Below are 17,898 nucleotides of genomic sequence, written 5' to 3'. Positions count from 1 at the left end.
TATTTCATGTACAAGCTGCAATTATTAGGATACACTGCCACCTAGTGCGTCTAACTGGCCTAAGCCTGAACTAATGAGAAAAAGACGAAAAGAAAGCTGCATGGGATGGGGAGAGGGCTGCACAGGGCAAAGACCTGTATATCACTGCTGCTTTACCTAGATTGTAATAAAATACAAGTAACAACAGGAAACAGCTATCATAATTTACTCTAAACATTTTACATGTCTTATTATACTTGGTCTTATTCCAGTAAAGTATCAGGCAACTTACCCACCCACTGCCATCGAGTCAATTCCAACTTATAGCGACCCTATAGGACAGAGTAGAACTGCCCCATAGAAAACGCCCCATAGAGTCTGTGTTTTTAAAAATACAGTGTTATGACATGATATACACATAAATTTCTATGATATATATATAAACTTATATATATAAATTTATATATATATATAAATTTATATAAGTGTATCATAGAAATAATTATTTTTCAATTTGCAGAAAATTTCTAGTTAACACAACAAAAAGCTTTCAAAAAATTAAGTTTTTAAGCAGAGATACTATAAAGATGAGCAAATATTAAGATACTGAATTAATTTTATTTGAACTGGTAAGAACATTATCCTTAAATAGATTAACTTTATAAAATTTATAAATGCAAACTGTCTACATTAGGAAAATCATAAGCATTGCACTACAATGTAAAGTTAACACTCTGGAAGACACAATGAAAAAGAGAGATTGCGATAAACACAGAAAGTCCACATTACACAAACTGATCTTCTACCTTTACTGACCAACCTCTGTGATGTCAGATTCTCTTTGTTAAGCATCCACGTAACAAGAGTGGTGCCAAAGCAAGAAGTTAGCTTGTAGGTTTAAATATCTGAATTGCTAGGACCATTCCAAAATTTAAATGTCTCCTTAAGAAAAGCTTTCATAGTTAAATCAATTTGGAATATACGTATTATTTTCCTATCTTGGAGAGCCACATTATTTTTAACAACCAAAGGATCTAAGAAACCCCTCTGTAAAGAAACTTTTTAATCCAATATTTTCCAAATTTGCTAACATACTAAGAGACCATTATTTGGTAAAAATATCATGGGAATCAGTGAGTTCCTTACGCTTTTACATCATTCCCATAGCTGCTCCCATCATTTAGTTTTGGTAACTGGGCACTGATTAACGTGCTCTTTTGGGGATAGTTGACACATAACAGACAAACTATTTGCTTTTTAGTACTTAAAAGAATGAGAAAAGTAAATAGAAATCAAAGTCTATGAAGGGTAAACAAACATGAAATAAGAAATTATCAAGTCAAACACTAAAGTATACAGCAAGGATCTAGAATCTTAACAGTCCTCCAGTGCTACCTGTAGGCTAAGCAACAGCTGGTCATATCCTGAGCATATCCTCAAGGTCTTAATGTACACTTGATGTACTGATGGATAGATGGAAAATAGGTGGAGACGTGACATAAGGTAATAGGAAAAAAAAAAAAAAAACCCCACAGAAAACAAAAATTCATCTGATAGTTGCCAACTTCTACAATTTTAAATGTATATTGACAAGCATAAAAGTACTGAAAAGTAACTTTTTAAAAACATTTCTCAGCTTAAATTCTGGCTTCAAACAACCAGATGAAAAATGACATAGGAAGCAATTTCCTCACAGAAGGATACCTGTCATAAAAAAGGAAAATCTTACCCATCCTTAATTTTCTATTGGTTCAAGTACCATGAGTAACTTTCTACCATTTTATCATTCTCTTTTAAGGTGTATATAACATAAACCAACAATTCACAGTTTGTCCTTGGGACTGTTGCTTAGTTAAAATGTATTAGATCGGCATATGAAAATCTATTTGTGATGTAGAACAAAATTCTAACTCAAAAAAAAAAAAAAAAGCCCAGACTTACTGGCCCTACAGAGACTGGAGAAACTCCGAGAGTAATGGCCCCTGGACACCCTTTTACCTCGGTAACAAAGTCACTCCTGGGGTTCACCCTTCAGCCAAAGATTACAGAGGCGCATAAAACAACATGAGACTAAATGGACACACCAGCCCAGGGGCAAGGAGGAGAAGGCAGGGTGGGACAGGAAAGCTGGTGATGGGGAACCTAAGGTCAAGAAGGGGAGAGTGTTGACACGTCGTGGGGTTGGCAGCCAATGTCACAGAACAATATGTATATTCTTTAATGAGAAGCTAGCTTGCTCTGTAAACGTTCATTTAAAGTACAGTAAAAAATACATATATATAATAAAATCCATTTCTGAATGTTAATTTTATCCATAATAAACATTTTTAAAAGTTCATTAAGTAAACCAAAGAATTATTCATCTTCAAAACATGGAACAAATACTCATCTTTCAGAAAATAACCATGCTCTTAAGCATAAGCGCTAGGGTTCTGTTCCTTAACGCGCTGCTGGGCTGCACGACTTCTCCGTGATATTATTACCTGTGCTTACACCGCAAATGTAATCAAAGAGCTGATGAACTGGCTTCTGAGTAAGTTCAACTAGTTTCCGCAGTGTCTGAATAGTAATCACACCTCTGTAGAAGAGATCAAAGGCAAAATTTCTGTTTCAAGGATATTTAAGTTATTGAATAAAACAATTCTACAAATTACTTTCTAGTTTAAATGCTAAGATGAAAACTAGTAATATATATTAACAGCAGTAAAAACTTGTCTATCCAGATTACTTTTGAAAATTCAGTATCTAAACAATGTCACAAAACCTGTGCTATTCCACGTTCTTGAATTCTGACTAGTATCTCTTTAAGAAAACATCGCAACGTAAATTTTTTTTTTAAAACAACCCTACTCTTAAAAATACTTATAAGCTCAACTCACCACTGCTGGGATGCCGTATTTTGGTTTCTTCTCTCACCAATGTAGTTGGTCACCTACAGTTATATACATTTATGTTTCACCAATTTCCTAGTCATATTTTTAAGCTCCTTTTGTTTACTCACTTTTGAACACTCTCAACAACCTTAGGACGATGCTCTGCATTAAGAGTATATTAACTAATGCTGCTGACTTTATTCAATCCTAGCCAAAAGCAGTGAAGAGCTTCATGGAGAAGTATCAAGAATGAAACAGCCTAGGAGGTATGGGGGAACTTGGGGTATGTGTACCAAGTGCGCAGTATTTAACACTGGGAGAATATACAAAAACTAATCCCAATACAAGGTGTGGGAATAATAAATCCTGGTACACAATCGTAGTTAGGCACCTTAAGATAAAATGCAGAGTGTTGAACTGTGCCTTGACACTCTTAACAGGGAATACTGTAAGATTAAGGCAGAAAACCAAAGATGTTAATACTTTTTATGGAGACAAATAATGTGGACTTGACGAGAAGAAAAAACAAGATGGCTTACAAAAAAAATACATTTTGAATTCAAGGTGAGATATGTGGAATTAAAGATAATGTTGGATAAAATATATCTGACAATGTGACTTCCATTACTTTTATAAAAAGTACATATAACATGCACATATCTATTCACCCAGAAAACACTGAAAATAAATTAATACATTAAAAATAGTCTCAGAGTTGAGTTATTTTTAATTTTCCTGTATATTTTTCTTTTTTCTCCCAAATTTTTTCTAAGTATTTATATCATCATGGAAACCCTGGCGGCATAGTGGTTAAGTGCTATGGCTGCTAACCAAGAGGTCGGCAGTTCGAATCCACCAGGCGCTCCTTGCAAACTCTGTGGGGCAAACTCTGTCCTATAGGGTAGTGGGTTTGGTTTTTTGGTTTGGAAGGGGAGAGCTATTTAAAATTGCTATACTATTACACTAAACCAAACCAAACCCATTGCCATCGATTCAATTCTGATTCATAGCGACCCTATGGGACAGAGTAGAACTGCCCCGTAGAGTTTCCAAGGAGCACCTAGTGGATTTGAACTGCCAACCTGTTGGTTAACAGCTGTAACACTTAAACACCACACCACCAGAGTTTCTGAAAATTGCTATATGTATGAATAATTTTAGAATGAATTTTAAAAACATATACTTGCCGAACTGCTATTATATGCCTAACCTAACACTGTACTGTTACTGTTAACTGCTACCAAGTCAGTTCCAACTCCCTAGTGGCCTTATGTATAATAGAACAAAACACTGCCTAGTCCTGTGCCATCCTCACTATCATTGCTACTTTTGGGCGCACTATTATAGCCACTGTGTCAATCTAATCTCATTGATGGTCTTCCTCTTTTCTGCTGACCCTCTACTTTACCAAGTATGATGTCCTTCTCCAGGGTCTGGTCCCTCCTGATAACATACATATCCAAAGTATATAAGACAACGTCTCACTATCCTTGCTTCTAAGGAGCATTCTGGCTACACTTCTTCCAAGACTGATTTGTTCATTCTTCTGGTAGTCCATAGTACAGTCAATATCCTTCACCAACACCATAATTCAAATGTGTCAATTCTTCATTCTTTCTTTTTCATTGCCCAGCTTTTGCATGGATATGAGGTGATTGAAAACACCATGTCTTTGGTCAGACGCACCTTAGCCCTCAAAATGACTTTTTTGATTTTTAACACAATGCAATACATCATTTGATTTCCTGACTGCTGCTTCTGTGGGCATGGATCCAAGTAAAATGAAGTCCTTGACAACTTCAATCTTCTCTGTTTATCATGATGCTGCTTATTGGTCCAGTTGTGAGGGCTTCTGTCTCTTTTTTGTTGAGGTATAAACACTGTACTAGATCTTACACACAAAAACAACAAAAAAAAATTGCTTTCGAATTGATTCTAACTCATAAGCTGGCGGGTTCAAACCACTGACCTTACGGTTAACAGCTGAGCGCTTAACCACTGTGCCACCACGGCTCCTCAGGCCCTCTTATACAAAAGAAATAAAAGATATGGGTTCCTTTTTTCACAAACTTCACACTTCACTGATTTCAACACAAACCTTCCCTTCTGGCTACTTTCTCATATTTCCCTCAACCAAGGTTTCGCGGCAGTGGCACTACTGACGTTTTAGGTCAGATAATCCTCGTTATGGGCAACTGTCTTGTGCATTGCAGGGTGTTGAGCAGCAACAGTCCTCTTGCTAGTTGCCAGTGGCAGCCTCCCAGTGGTGAACAACGAAGAAACGTCTTCAGATATTGCCAAACGACTTCTGGCGGGAAAAATCACTCTCAGTGGAGAACCACTGACCTAAATCTACTTTCATCTTAACCCATCCCTAGACTTTCCCAAAACTTCTCACTCCAATTGTTTCCCTGTATGACTAACAAAACTCCTATAAGATCAAATACTTACTGGTAGGAAACCTCTTTTTCACCATACCTCCCTCACTCTAAATAGACATTTGAATGCCCTCTAATGTTCTTGCTTCTTTCAGATCTCTACTCAAATTCTACTTCCTCAAAAAGAAGCCATGATCACTCTTTCTAAGATAAAAATAGCACCATTATTCTCTAGCCCCTTACTTTGTTTTACTTTTCTTCATAGCACCCATTATTACCAAATCATATAATTTTATTGGTTTTCCCATTTATTGTCTCTCTCCTCCTCTATAATGCAAGTACCATAAAGACTTGGATTTTATCTGTTTTGTATATTGACTGTCCCCAGGACCTAAATCAACGCTTAGAACACTGCAGAAAATCAATATTTGTTAATCGATCAACGAATGACACTACTCCTCCCAACTCCCCTGAACTTAATGGTGGGAAGGACTGGCTTCCTTCTGTTCCTGAGTGAAGCTCATTTAACTGCCACTTTCCCTTCTTCTTATCACTTGTGACCAATTCTACGAGCTAGACTTATTCTTTTCAATTCATTAACACCTTATCATTCACATGAGTGATGTTCACCTTCTCCGGTTATTTCGCTTCCCTAAGAAATACCCACAAAAATCTCATAAGTTTTTTTCCCTGAATTGATTCCATCTCCATTTGCCAAGTGATCACTTCTATATGTGTGTGTGTAACCTTATATTCAACATGTCCAAAACAGAACTGTCTTTCTCAACACCAATAACCTTCCCTGTATCTGTAATTCTGTCTCTGTCACCCACAGCGTTTACACCTAAAAGTGATCTTGACCTAGTTTTGCCATTTCCAGTCCCCCTTTTTCTTTAAAATATTCTTGCACATTTCCCTTCCTCTTGCTTCCCATTGCCACCACCACTAACAATGAAAGTTAGTGTTGTATGCCTAGATTATTAAATAGCCTTCTCCTCTCATCTGTTGCTCATTCCTTCATATTGCTGTCAAAGTGTAAAAGAGAGGTGACATACAGACTGGAATTTAACAAAATGGTAAGAATAGCACTTGAACATACAGAAAACTGGCAAGGCAGAGACACCAGAGTGAAATCAGGGACTTTAGTTAAAGCTAAAAATAGGCAGGCATGTAATAAGAATCTAAGCAGATAAAAGTAGACACAGTAGGGAAGTGGAACCCACGCTAGAAAATTTGGGGGGAACATTTCACAAAGCCAAGCCAAAGAACTGAAGCAACAAGTAGGCAGGAACTAAACAAACCAAGAAAGAATAAGAAACATGGATGAATTGCCAGTAGCAGCAATGGAGCTTGACAGTAAAATTATCTTCTGAATTAAGAAGCATTTATTTCTTGCACAGCAGTAAAACTGGCATCTGCAAGTAAAGATCCAGGGAGCCAGGAAGTTACTGACTGGGACTACTTTTCTAATGACCATCACTTTATTAAGTGATAAGTTAATATCATATATCTGGGTAAGATAAACAGAACAAAAGAAAGCTAAATTATAAAACACCGTTTAAGAGAATCATGGTTGATAAAAAGTCCTAAACTAGCAAAAAATAAAGTCTGAAAAGACTAAACTAAAATATAAATATTGTATTAAATTAAAAGTTAATCCAGGCATATGTTAAAGTAGTTCTTAGATTGATAGAGTAATAAATTAAGTAAAACAATTCCATGTTTTATTTTAAAAAATATGACTTAATGATGATATAATCACAGAATCAGGTAAAAAGAAAATTCTTAAAGCTTAACTCAATCTATAAGCTTTACAAATCATTTTTTCTGGCCTTACCTTGTTCCTCCACCATCAATTGAGAGAATTCGGATCCCTCTCCCTTTCACTGGATCCACATAGCCCATTAAGGCCAAAATTTCTCTAACTGCAGCCTGAAGGGTTTCATTCTTAGTTTGTCGAATTCTTAATAAATACGGAATAAGTCTTTCCTATATTGAGAGAAAAGCTATTTTGTTTTTTTAAAATCAAGAGTGAAAATGTATAATTTTTAATCACCATGTATAATCAAGGTACCAGTGTTTATTATTTTCTCAATTATTGTAAAAGATTAGTTTTTGATATATTATAGAATATCTAGGACAATTAAAATTAGCCTCCAGCTAAGCATTCTTTTTAAAAAAGGTGCAATGCTTAGCAATTAATGAAAGTATAATTCGCTTAACACAAATTTACAAAGTATTGTTACAACAAAAGGTTAAGTCAACGTTTTGGATTTTACACAATGTTTTGTCCACATTCAAAAGTTAAGAGGCAAATTGTGCAAATGGTTAATGCATTCAGCTGCTAACCAAAAGACAGGATGTTTGAGTCTACCCAGAACTGCCTAAAAAGAAAGGCCTGGTGACCTACCTCCAAAAACTCTGAAAACTCCATGGAGCACAGTTCTACTCTGACATACATGAGGTCACCATGAACTGGAGTCGACTTGATGGCAACTAGTTTAATTATAATGCATGTGTTGTACAATATAAAATTAAGGAGGGACACATTACCCAGAAACTTAGATAATTTTTTAGCAAGATGACTGTCAAAGAATGGAATAAATGTGGACTAAGGTAAAATTTTCTAAATGGGAAACTAAAAATAAGCACTAACAGATTTCTAATGAAATTCTAATAATATCTAGTCATTATACTATCTTTTGAAATTGTTCATTAAATATTGCAGAATAATTTTAATAGTACAGCTATAAATACTATATAAACAGATACACACTCAATCACATTGTTCATATTTTATAGCATTTCTCTGAAAACCATCTATTTAAATGGGTCTAAGTTACCTTCACTATTTTGTATTTGAGAAAGCTGAGGCAAAGAAAGGCTGACTGCTTTACTTAGTATGATTACTAATTCCATTATCAATAAGGTGAATAAAATTCTTAGACTTGCAAACACGAAAAGACTGTGAAATAAAAACGGCACTGGTTTTACTTATGAACTATATCGCCAGTCTTAAAAGTATGGTTCCATTGGATAAATATCCACATTGCATTGAAGAAAAATTTGGCAACTCCTGGGCAATTCAACCAGTATGCTAAGATTTATCTTGTATTTAAACGTGTTTAATCTCAAAGTAAAGATATTAGTACCAAGAACATAATTTATATAACAAAATAAAAAGGAATAATTAGCATAGTTTATATTACAGAATAGTGGGGTGATTACTGAACATATATCACACACATGATAAAAACCACAAAAATTTAAATAGAATAATGAAAGGCCTTGCCTTCTCCATTTTAAGAAGTTTATTAGTATTTTTATTCTAAGACAAAACCAGATGAAATAAATGAGAAATTACCTTGACTGCCACTCCTTTTCCTTCAGGATATTCTAGAAGGTGAAAAGTCAGTTCTTCAACCCTATTAACGCAGAGCTTTGGATCAGTTGTTCTTCTTAATGCTTGAACTAATGCCCGGGTTCTGTTATCAATACTCACTCTTGCAATAATCTACAAATATATATTAAATATATATGATTAGCATATGAAACTACTCTGGTAATACCATTAAATGGTTAAACTTTGACAAAAATTAATATAACGTAAAGCCACAATGAATAATGACTTGCCTTTTCTCTCTGAAGAGATAAACGCTTTTTCTCTTCTGCAACTTTGTCTTTCCTGTTAGCCAGCTCATCTTTCATAGACTCTTTTTCTTCAGACATATCTTTTGTATCAGCCTTTAATTTGGGGACAAGGACACCAATGTAACCACCTACCAAAGCTTGTACGCCTCCAGCTGGACGAGAAAGAAAGCTAGCAATACTTTGTTTAGTAGAAACTGGAAGGACTCCAGGTGTCTCACTAGGACATGCAGTATCCAAACCAGATTCTGAGTGTGGCTTGTCATCGGTCGAGATGCCAGAACTGAATTTTTCGTCTCCTTCAACTGTTTTATCTTCAAATTCCGATTTTTCCTGGAAATGTTCACCTTCTTTTTTCTGAGCCATTTTTTCCTTACGTAGGAAGTATGAATTAATATGGTTTGATAAAAAGCAGAATGACTCTTCAAATTTTGTGTTTACACTACTTGTGTAGTGAAAAAGACTTTGTTTACCTATATCTTCGTCTTTACCTACGATGTGACTCTTTGACGCTGATGAGTCACTAAGTTTTTTCAGTGTTTTGATGGCTTGTTTAATGTTTTTCTGTTTTAACCAGCCGCTCTCTGATACTTTCCTTAAGATTCCAAAACTTGGCTTCAACTGAGCTAAACGTGAAATCATTTCATTCTGACTGCCAAAAACAGCCTTTGAAACAGAGTGCAGGGTACTTTTAATACGAGATATACAAATGCTCACTTTTGTAAGTCCCTTAGGAGCAGAAGTGCTAAGTTTCAAAATTCCAATATGTAAACCATGGTTACTTGCACAGGAGCAGTGCTTACTGCAAGAACGTGCTTCACTTTTGGTCCATTTACATCTGATTTTGCTTGTATGAAAACCTCTTTGTAGAATGATGTGGCTTACCCTCCAGTAATGTTTCGGTGAGCACAAGAAATGCAGTTGCTTGCTTCTCTGCTTCCCACAAAGACTTCGCACATTACTAAAGAGGTAAATATATATATCTATCGTCAAATTAATAGACATAACTTAAGAATCACTTATTTTCTATATTTATGACTTTTTCTCACTTCATTCCTGAATGTTTCACTTAAGAAATGCCATAATTCATGGTCTTACCTGAAATGGGAAGGAAAAAAAAAATTAGAATTCAAAGTAAAATTGAAATCTAAAAAGAGCATCTACAAACAAGAAAGGAGAGAACCCAACAGAAAAATGAACAAAGACCATAAACAGGTCAGTAGAAGAAATATAAACAGTGAAATTATGAAAGCATGCTTCTTCACATCAAAGAAAACTGCTGATCAAAACAGAAAATATTTTCTCCATCAATTGGCAAAAATTTAAATGATTAAATAATGTCCAGTGTTGAAAATGAGTTGAGGAAATGGGACACACAGGCTTGCTGACAGTATCTAACGAAATTTTAAATGTTATCTATCAAAATTTTAAATACACATATCCTTTGACCAGCAATTCCCCTATTAAGAATCTATCCTACAGAAATACTTGCACGACAGTGCAAAAGTCTATCTATATAAGAATTCTCTGCAGCATTGCCTGAGATTAAAAAAAGAAAAGAAAGGAACCCTATGGAGCACATTTCTACTCCCCACACAGGGGGTCATCATGAATCCAGGCAACCAACGACAACAACATAATAAAAGAACACAAAAACCCTATAAAAGAGGTTTAAATCTGTGGTGTTATATGCATATGAGAAAGATACTAATTCACTCTAAAAAGATAAACAGCCAATGGTTTATTCTTGTGTACTGAGAAGTCAGAACAAAAGAGGAGGAGGAGAAGAGCTTTTACTTTTACTATTCTCTGAATTGTTTACAATGATCAGGTATTGCTTTTATGATTAGAGAAAGCAAAAATTTAAAGCATTTTAACAGATGATACCCTGTGAATGAAAGACACAAGGTGAGAACAGAATCAAAGGAAGTCTGAAAAAGGAGGTTAAAAACTGGGGACAGTTACAAAGGGATTCATCACATAGTAAAGACGAAAAGGGAAGGAGGGAATCTGAGGTAAAGGGGAAAAAATAAAAGCAAGCAAATACAAAAAAAGCATGTAAGAAAGCATACACAGTATGACATTTCAAGTAATTTAGTGTCACTGCAGGACCTGGAGAGGTTATATGAGGCGGAGGTAGAAGATGATACTGAGATGAGAGTTTGGGGTCAGATTATAAAAGGTCTTATAAATTTTGCCAAGGAGAGTAAAGACCAAACTGTTACAGTATTTTAAGCTAAGGAATGACATTAGAAAGCACACTGACAGATGAATGCGAAGCGACTGAAAAAGACGGAAACCAAGAACCTACTGCAATTGTCCAAAAGATGTTAGTGTGAACTAAAAATCATTCTTTGTAAATTGTGTACATATTATTTTGAAATGCCCAACTGTAGAGAGGAGAATAGAGAAAAAGAGACCAGACCCAAGCTGAGGCTGTCTGCCTTCCTCGCTCTTTTGAACTCCTTAGGATTTACGATCAACATGATAAACTGAGTTGACATAAAAGCCCCTCAACTTCCAATATACAGAAATATTTGACAAAATACAGCGAAAAGTAATTTTGGATTAAAAGCTATGTTCAAGACCAAGAGTGGGAAATTACCATGTTCAAGAAGAATCCCAGATTTGGATCTGCTGTCACACTACCTCATTGTACAAATGAAAACTGGTCAGAACTGGTAACTCCACAGGGCAACAGCAGTCACCTGATACCCTCATGTGAGGACACTTCCACAGCTCGGGGCAAATGGGTCTCTCAGAGGAGACAAATCACCACTGAAGATTAACACACAGTCAAAGGTTAAAGAACATGCAACGAAAACGAACTATCACCTTGAGACAGCACCATCAAATACAGTCAAGAGGAAAATGTGTAACCAAGATTTAGAAATAATTAAGTAGGTTTAAAACTTTCAAAAACACAATAGAAGGAACAATAACAAAGAGGCAAAAAGAAAACTTTACAAAAAGTGAACAAGGAAAGCAAAATCTTAGAAATAAAAAAATCCAGCTACATGCTAGTTACAAGACACACTCGTAATGACAAAGAAAGTTTGAAAATAAAGGGATAAGGAAAATGATATACCAGGCCTATAATAACCAAGGAAACCCCAGTGGCATAGTGGTTAAGTGCTAAGGCTGCTGCTAACCAAAAGGTCAACAGTTCGAGTCCACCAGGTGCTCCTTGGAAACTCTATGGGGCAGTTCTACTCTGTCCTGTAGGGTCACTATGAGTTGGAATTGACTCAACGGCAACAGGTTTATACTAACCAAAAGAAAATGAAAGTCATTTTAAGGCAAATTTAAGGCGAAGTACATTAAATAAGGATTAAAAAGGGAATACTATATTAAAAAAGGTATAATTTATTTACTGAATCTCAGGTAGAATTCTAGGCCTTGGAGAACAAGACAATCTATAAACAAATATACAAATAACTAACATAATGTATAATGCCATGCAGGGGCACAGAGGATGCTATTTCAGACGGTGTGATCGGGAGAGGAACTAAGGTGACATTTTAGCGACCTAAATGAGGTCCAGAAGCAAATTACTAAGACAATCTGGGAAAACAAACAAATATTCTAGGCAGAGGAAAAAGCAACCAAGGCCTTGGCAACAGGAATGGCAAGAACAAGGTAGCTGAAGGGAAGCATGGAAGGGAAAGAATGATAAAGATGGGACTAAGAGTTAAGCAGACAACAGAGCAAAGCAGGCCTAGACTGTGGTGAGGAGGCTGCGCTGTGTTTTTCCGATAAGATACAACCATCATGGCTAATTACGAATACACTTACCAACTTGGTCCTAAGCAAAAAATGGGCACAGTTACAGGAAGACAACTACAGGATCATAATTTTAATACACCTCTCTCAGAAACTGCAACAATTAAGCAAAAATTACTAAAAAATAGAGATCTGCTCAACAAAATCAACAAACTTAATTTAACTGCTCCAAATCACAACACTAGTAAATTCTAGGTAAGAGTTTTGAGAGTAAATTCAGTAGAACAAAAGTTAGGTTGCAAGAAGATAGGTAGGATTATACTGTCATCAACAGTGAAGAGTAGGGAGGAAGAGGAAGTATGAATAGAATGCAGAGGCTCAGACCAACTACTAAGGAACGATATGGAGCTTTAACAAGAGGAAATAAGGGAATTACCAAGTGGAGGCTCTGCTAAGGTTGGAAAGGATCAATTTATAGAGGGCTTAATTTAGTTTTTTTTTTTTAATTTAGTTACCGCAATAATGCCGGCATAAGGTAAAACCCTGGTGGGTAGTGGTTAAGTGCTACCGCTGCTAACCAAACGGTCGGCAGTTCAAATCCATCAGGCGCTCCTTGGAAACACTATGGGGCAGCTCTACTCTGCCCTATAGGGTCGCTATGAGTCAGAATCGACTTGACAGCACTGGGTTTTTGGGTTTTAAGGTAACAAGGGTCTGAAATAGGGTTAACAATACTAACATGGAAAAGGGAGCTACTCTGTGCCACACTGTGAAAGTGGGGAAAAACAAACAAAATAACAAAAACCACAGGACTTGCTGACAGCCAAGAATGGGACAAGAAAAGGGAGGTGTCAAGATAACCCTAAGCTTTTTAATCAAAGACGTGGAGAAAATGTCATTTATGAATACACGATAACTGGGAAAGGGGCCAATTTAATACAAGGAAAAATTAGTTCAAGTTGGGAGTTACAGGATTAAGTAATGATGAGACATTAAAACAGACATGAAGTGTAGGAATACAGGCTGTGGATTTATAATTGGACTTATCAGCACAGAAACAAGTAAAACCATCAGACTGGATGAAGTTACCAAAGAAGAGTTTACAGTAATAATTCTTGAGCATTTGGGGGTCAAGGAACCTGATTAAAGCTCCTCTTCCTTGAAAAATGCTCATTTGCAAATACATACTACATTTTTTCCATAAAATTTCAGGATACTTATGGACCTACCAAAGTATTACTTCGATTTCAAATTTTAAAACTCTGGTTTAGAGAGAACAAGGGAGAGCCTTGTGTACCATTCAGAGTTAGGGGGAGGAAGAAAAGTCTTCCAGGGAAAACCAAAGGCACAGGAGAAAAGATGTTCTGAAAAAATAAGGGCAATGTGAACAAATACAGGAGCAAGCGTTAAGAAGTAATGGATATACACAATGGAATATTATCCCACTACAAAAAGAAATGAAGTTTTAATACATACCACAACACGGATGAACCTTGAAAACATTATACTAAGAGAAATAATGCAGACACAAAAGGGCAAATACTATATGGCCCTATTTACATAAGATTTTAAAATAGACAAATGCATAGAAAGCAGATTAATAGTTACCAAGGGCTGGGGGGAGGGGAGAATGGGGAGTAATTGGGAAATGGGTACAGTTTCTGTTTGGGGTGATGAAAACGTTTTGGAAACAAATAGTGGTGATGGCTGCACAACGTTGTGAGTGTGATTAATGCCACTGGATCGTACATTTGGAAATGGATAAAATGTCGAATTGTATGTTGCCTATAGCTACTGCGACAAAAAAATTTAATAGGATGGAAGCAAAAAAAAAAAAAAAAAAGATGATGAACTAATGGCTAATCAATCCACAGAGTGAAATATACAGCCTGGGAGAGGAAGATTAGAGCTACCAATGACAGGACGGGAAGATGTCTAGGGCTAAGGTTTTAACTCTGACCTTTGCACAAATACATGTTCCACGAACTGAAGCAGTATGTGCTGTACGGTTCAGTACAACACCTCTATCACCGCCCATAAAAAAAACATTGCGTTCGAGTCAGTTCAGACTCAGTGACTCTACAGGACAGAGTAGAACTGCCCCATATAGTTTCCAAAGCTATAATCTTTATGGAAGCAGACTGCCACAGCTTCCTCCCCCAGAGCGGCTGGTGGGTTCGAAGCCCCCACATTCAGGTCTGCAGCCCAGCGAGCGGGTAACTACTTTCGATTAGCAACCATTCGCTTAACTACTGCGCCGCCAGGGCTCCCTCCTCTATCATAAAAAAAAAAAAAAAAAAATTTTTTTTTTTTTTTTACTGGGGGAAAATAGCAACTCAAAGTACAAGCTGTACTTGCATCAATTTTCTGTAATAAGGCAAGTGAATATAAAACTAGCAAAACTGATCCTTTCATTCAACATCACTGACCATCAAAAGGACACTGTTTATACATTTTAATTTAAATGTGATACGGGTATTGAAAAACCAGATCGGCAATGAGAAAAATTTTGATTAGGAGATTGTGAAATAAAAAAAGTTCTCATATTGAAAATACAACTAATTTGCAGTTTAACAAAACAGCTACAATGGGCTTAAGACTGCCTCACAACAGAGGCATAAACCCTTCAATTCAGTTTAATATACTTTTTAAGAATTCTCGGTTTAATAATATTTCACTGTTTTAACAACATTTTTTTTTGATGCTCTGAAACATACTTCTGCCATCTTTGAGACCTGAACAATTAGGACTGTAGAACAAGGATAAGAAAAGTTTACTGGCAGTAAAAACTAAATAGGATTGTGTGATATTCTCTTATACCACATACCTACTCTAAGAAGGATTTTCCTAGCAGGCACTACTTTCAAGTCACCATTCTATTAGGCCTGTAAACTAGGTTTCTCCCAGCATAATGACAGAAATGACACAGGCACGGGAAGCACTGCAATACAATGATTCACGAAGCTTCAGCTTTTAAAAAGCACACAGCTGAATCCGCTTACACAACAGCAGTCAGCGAGAGGGTTAAATGCAGGTAGAGCTAAAAAGCAACCACTGATAAAAAGATCAAGCAGTGGCGTTAGCAGGTGCACACTAACAGACACGATCTAGAATGAGAATAGGGAAACCGGTGAGCGAGGCACCACCGAACCGCTGGATTCCAGCCCGGAGGAAGCCAGACTCCTGGGAGCGGGGCTGGGAGGTACGGGGCTGGGAAGCCAGGAAGAGGCTGGGCGGGACCGGAGAAACCAAAACAGTTTGCGCGTCCCAGGCTCCAAAGGTGGAGAGGGCGGAGGCCACAGCGCACCAATCAGCCCCGGACCCAAGGCTCCTTCCGGTGCCCGGACCCGTTTCGGAGCCCTGGTCATAGGATCTCCTAGGAGCCGGCGTCTCCCTACCCGTTTACGCTGAAACTGCTCTCCGAGCAGGCGAGCAAAGCGAAGACCGGGAGAGCTGGACAAGTGCCCGGGCGACCAGGCTGCCTCCTATCGTCGCGCCCCGTTTCCCACCGGCCACTTACCGGGATGTGGGCTGCAATTACTTGGCGACAGTGGCCATTCGCCTCCTCCCGGCCCGGACGTTCCCTCCGACTGGCCTACATCAGCTGAGCTTCAAACACACAGGGGCACCAGCCGGGGTGCCACCCCCTCGGCCAGCCCCGCCCACAGCGGAAGTGACGCGAGGTGGTTCGAGTTAGCCCGCCCACCAGGGTGTAGTTCCTCAGCTTCTCTCGAGCAGGTACCTCGCTGTCAATCGCCGCTCCCCCTCTCCCCGAGGCATGCGCAATAGTGTATGACAAAGCGCTAGGGGGAAGGCTGAGAAAGACGTGAGTGCGTACACGCGCGTGTGATCGGGAAGGCGTGGCCCAGTGGGTCCTGACCTGACGGTGTGTGTGTTGTGTAGCCAGGCACTTGACCTGAGAAAGTTTGCTGCTTTTGCTTGGTGTGCCCGGCCTCAGAGTCGACACTAGCCATGCATGTTTGCAGGATGCCATATCCTTTTAGCTGAGCAAAGCCACCATCTCCACGCCCCTGAAGGCCTTATCCGCGCTTCGTTCCCGCCCTCCAGTTTGAGGCGTGTTGCCAGCTGTCTGGAGGCTGTTGAGTGATAATAGGGTGTGGTCTGACCACGCTAATGTCACCATTCCTGGGCATAGCAGTCCAGATTAATTGTCTCTAAAAAGCGGCTTTCACATGTATTGGACATGAGACTGTGAAGTTAGTATATGCCACCCTATAAAAGTTCCCACACCTAACAAGTTTATTTGAATTTTACGTTATACCACGACAGGCAAACTACAGCCCTGGGGTCAAATTGGACCTACTACCTGTTTTTGTAGAGCTGTGAGCTAAGAATGGTTTTTTACCTTTATAAATAGTTGAAAAATAATGATTAGTGACACAAGGCAATTACATGAAATTCACATTTCAGTGTCCATAAATTAATTTTGATTAGAATACAGTCATGGCCATTCCTTTACATATTGCCTATGGCTGCTTTCTTGCTACAAAGGGAATATAAGTAGTTGCCTCAGAGACCTTTTATGATCCACAAAATCTAAAATATTAACTATCTGGCTCTTTACAGAAAACGTTTGCTAACACCTGTACTACACTGTCACATGAAAAGAAATTTTGCAACCCTGGCTTTGTATCTTTGATTGCCACTAGTTTATAATTTCTCCCAAATTTTCTATGTGTCTTAGCTCAATACCTTTCTGAAAGTTGCCACTTCATGTACATTGTATAATCAAGGCAGGCAGCCTCAGAGCCCAAGCCTTCTAAGAGACACCCGCTCTGGCTTATCCTCCTACACCAAGCAGAATAGGCCACATATTGTTCTGAAACTGCCCTTGCCAAGATAATCACAGAACAGGCCATAGATGGCCTCAACTGGTTTTACCAGGTTTTCAACACCATTTTGGCATTTTAAGTGACCTATTAAGTGAAAAGTATGTATAAGCAGGCCGTCTCTGGGTGGAGACTTAACGCTCTTCCTTTATCCCAGAGAACAGAACCCTTGTCTAAAGAAAACACCTAGTCATCTCTCAGCTCTTAGCTCCTACAGGAAGTTCAGTCCTGAATTTTCTTGATAAATTTGTATTTCTTTGTTTGCTCTATATAAAAGCCCACCTCCCCAAGCTGCCTTTGAGCAGTCTTGGAGACAATAGCCCGGACAGTCTCCTTTCCTTGGCCAACCAAATAAAGGTGGCTTTCTGATCTCCTACCTCTGCCGCTTGTTTATTGGCTGTAATAAGTCACACCAAGCAGAGCCTGGGGTATCCCCCCCCAATATAA

The 17,898-nt window shown here is 38.0% G+C and overlaps 1 protein-coding gene across 3 annotated transcripts in view; it reads right to left on the bottom strand.

Moving 5' to 3' along the window:
• PNPLA8 (patatin like phospholipase domain containing 8) overlaps window positions 1-16,244 on the bottom strand; it is a 38,084-nt gene extending 21,840 nt beyond the window's left edge. The window contains exons 1-6 of one of the 3 annotated variants that reach the window (XM_023544539.2): window positions 16,122-16,244; window positions 9,928-9,976; window positions 8,864-9,839; window positions 8,595-8,744; window positions 7,068-7,219; window positions 2,463-2,557 (exon numbers count right to left, since the gene is read on the bottom strand). In XM_023544539.2, the coding sequence (XP_023400307.2) occupies window positions 2,463-2,557; window positions 7,068-7,219; window positions 8,595-8,744; window positions 8,864-9,839; window positions 9,928-9,932 (1,378 nt within the window). In that variant the 5' untranslated portion in view covers window positions 9,933-9,976; window positions 16,122-16,244. Of the gene's footprint in view, window positions 1-2,462; window positions 2,558-7,067; window positions 7,220-8,594; window positions 8,745-8,863; window positions 9,977-16,121 lie in introns of all 3 variants that reach the window. The other 2 variants (XM_023544540.2, XM_010587352.3) reach the window with 2 other exon arrangements.
• Between the last annotated feature and the right edge of the window lie 1,654 nt (window positions 16,245-17,898).

Source organism: Loxodonta africana, chromosome 8, assembly GCF_030014295.1.
Source record: "Loxodonta africana isolate mLoxAfr1 chromosome 8, mLoxAfr1.hap2, whole genome shotgun sequence".
NCBI lineage: Eukaryota > Metazoa > Chordata > Mammalia > Proboscidea > Elephantidae > Loxodonta > Loxodonta africana.
This window is presented reverse-complemented; position numbering and strand designations above follow the sequence as displayed.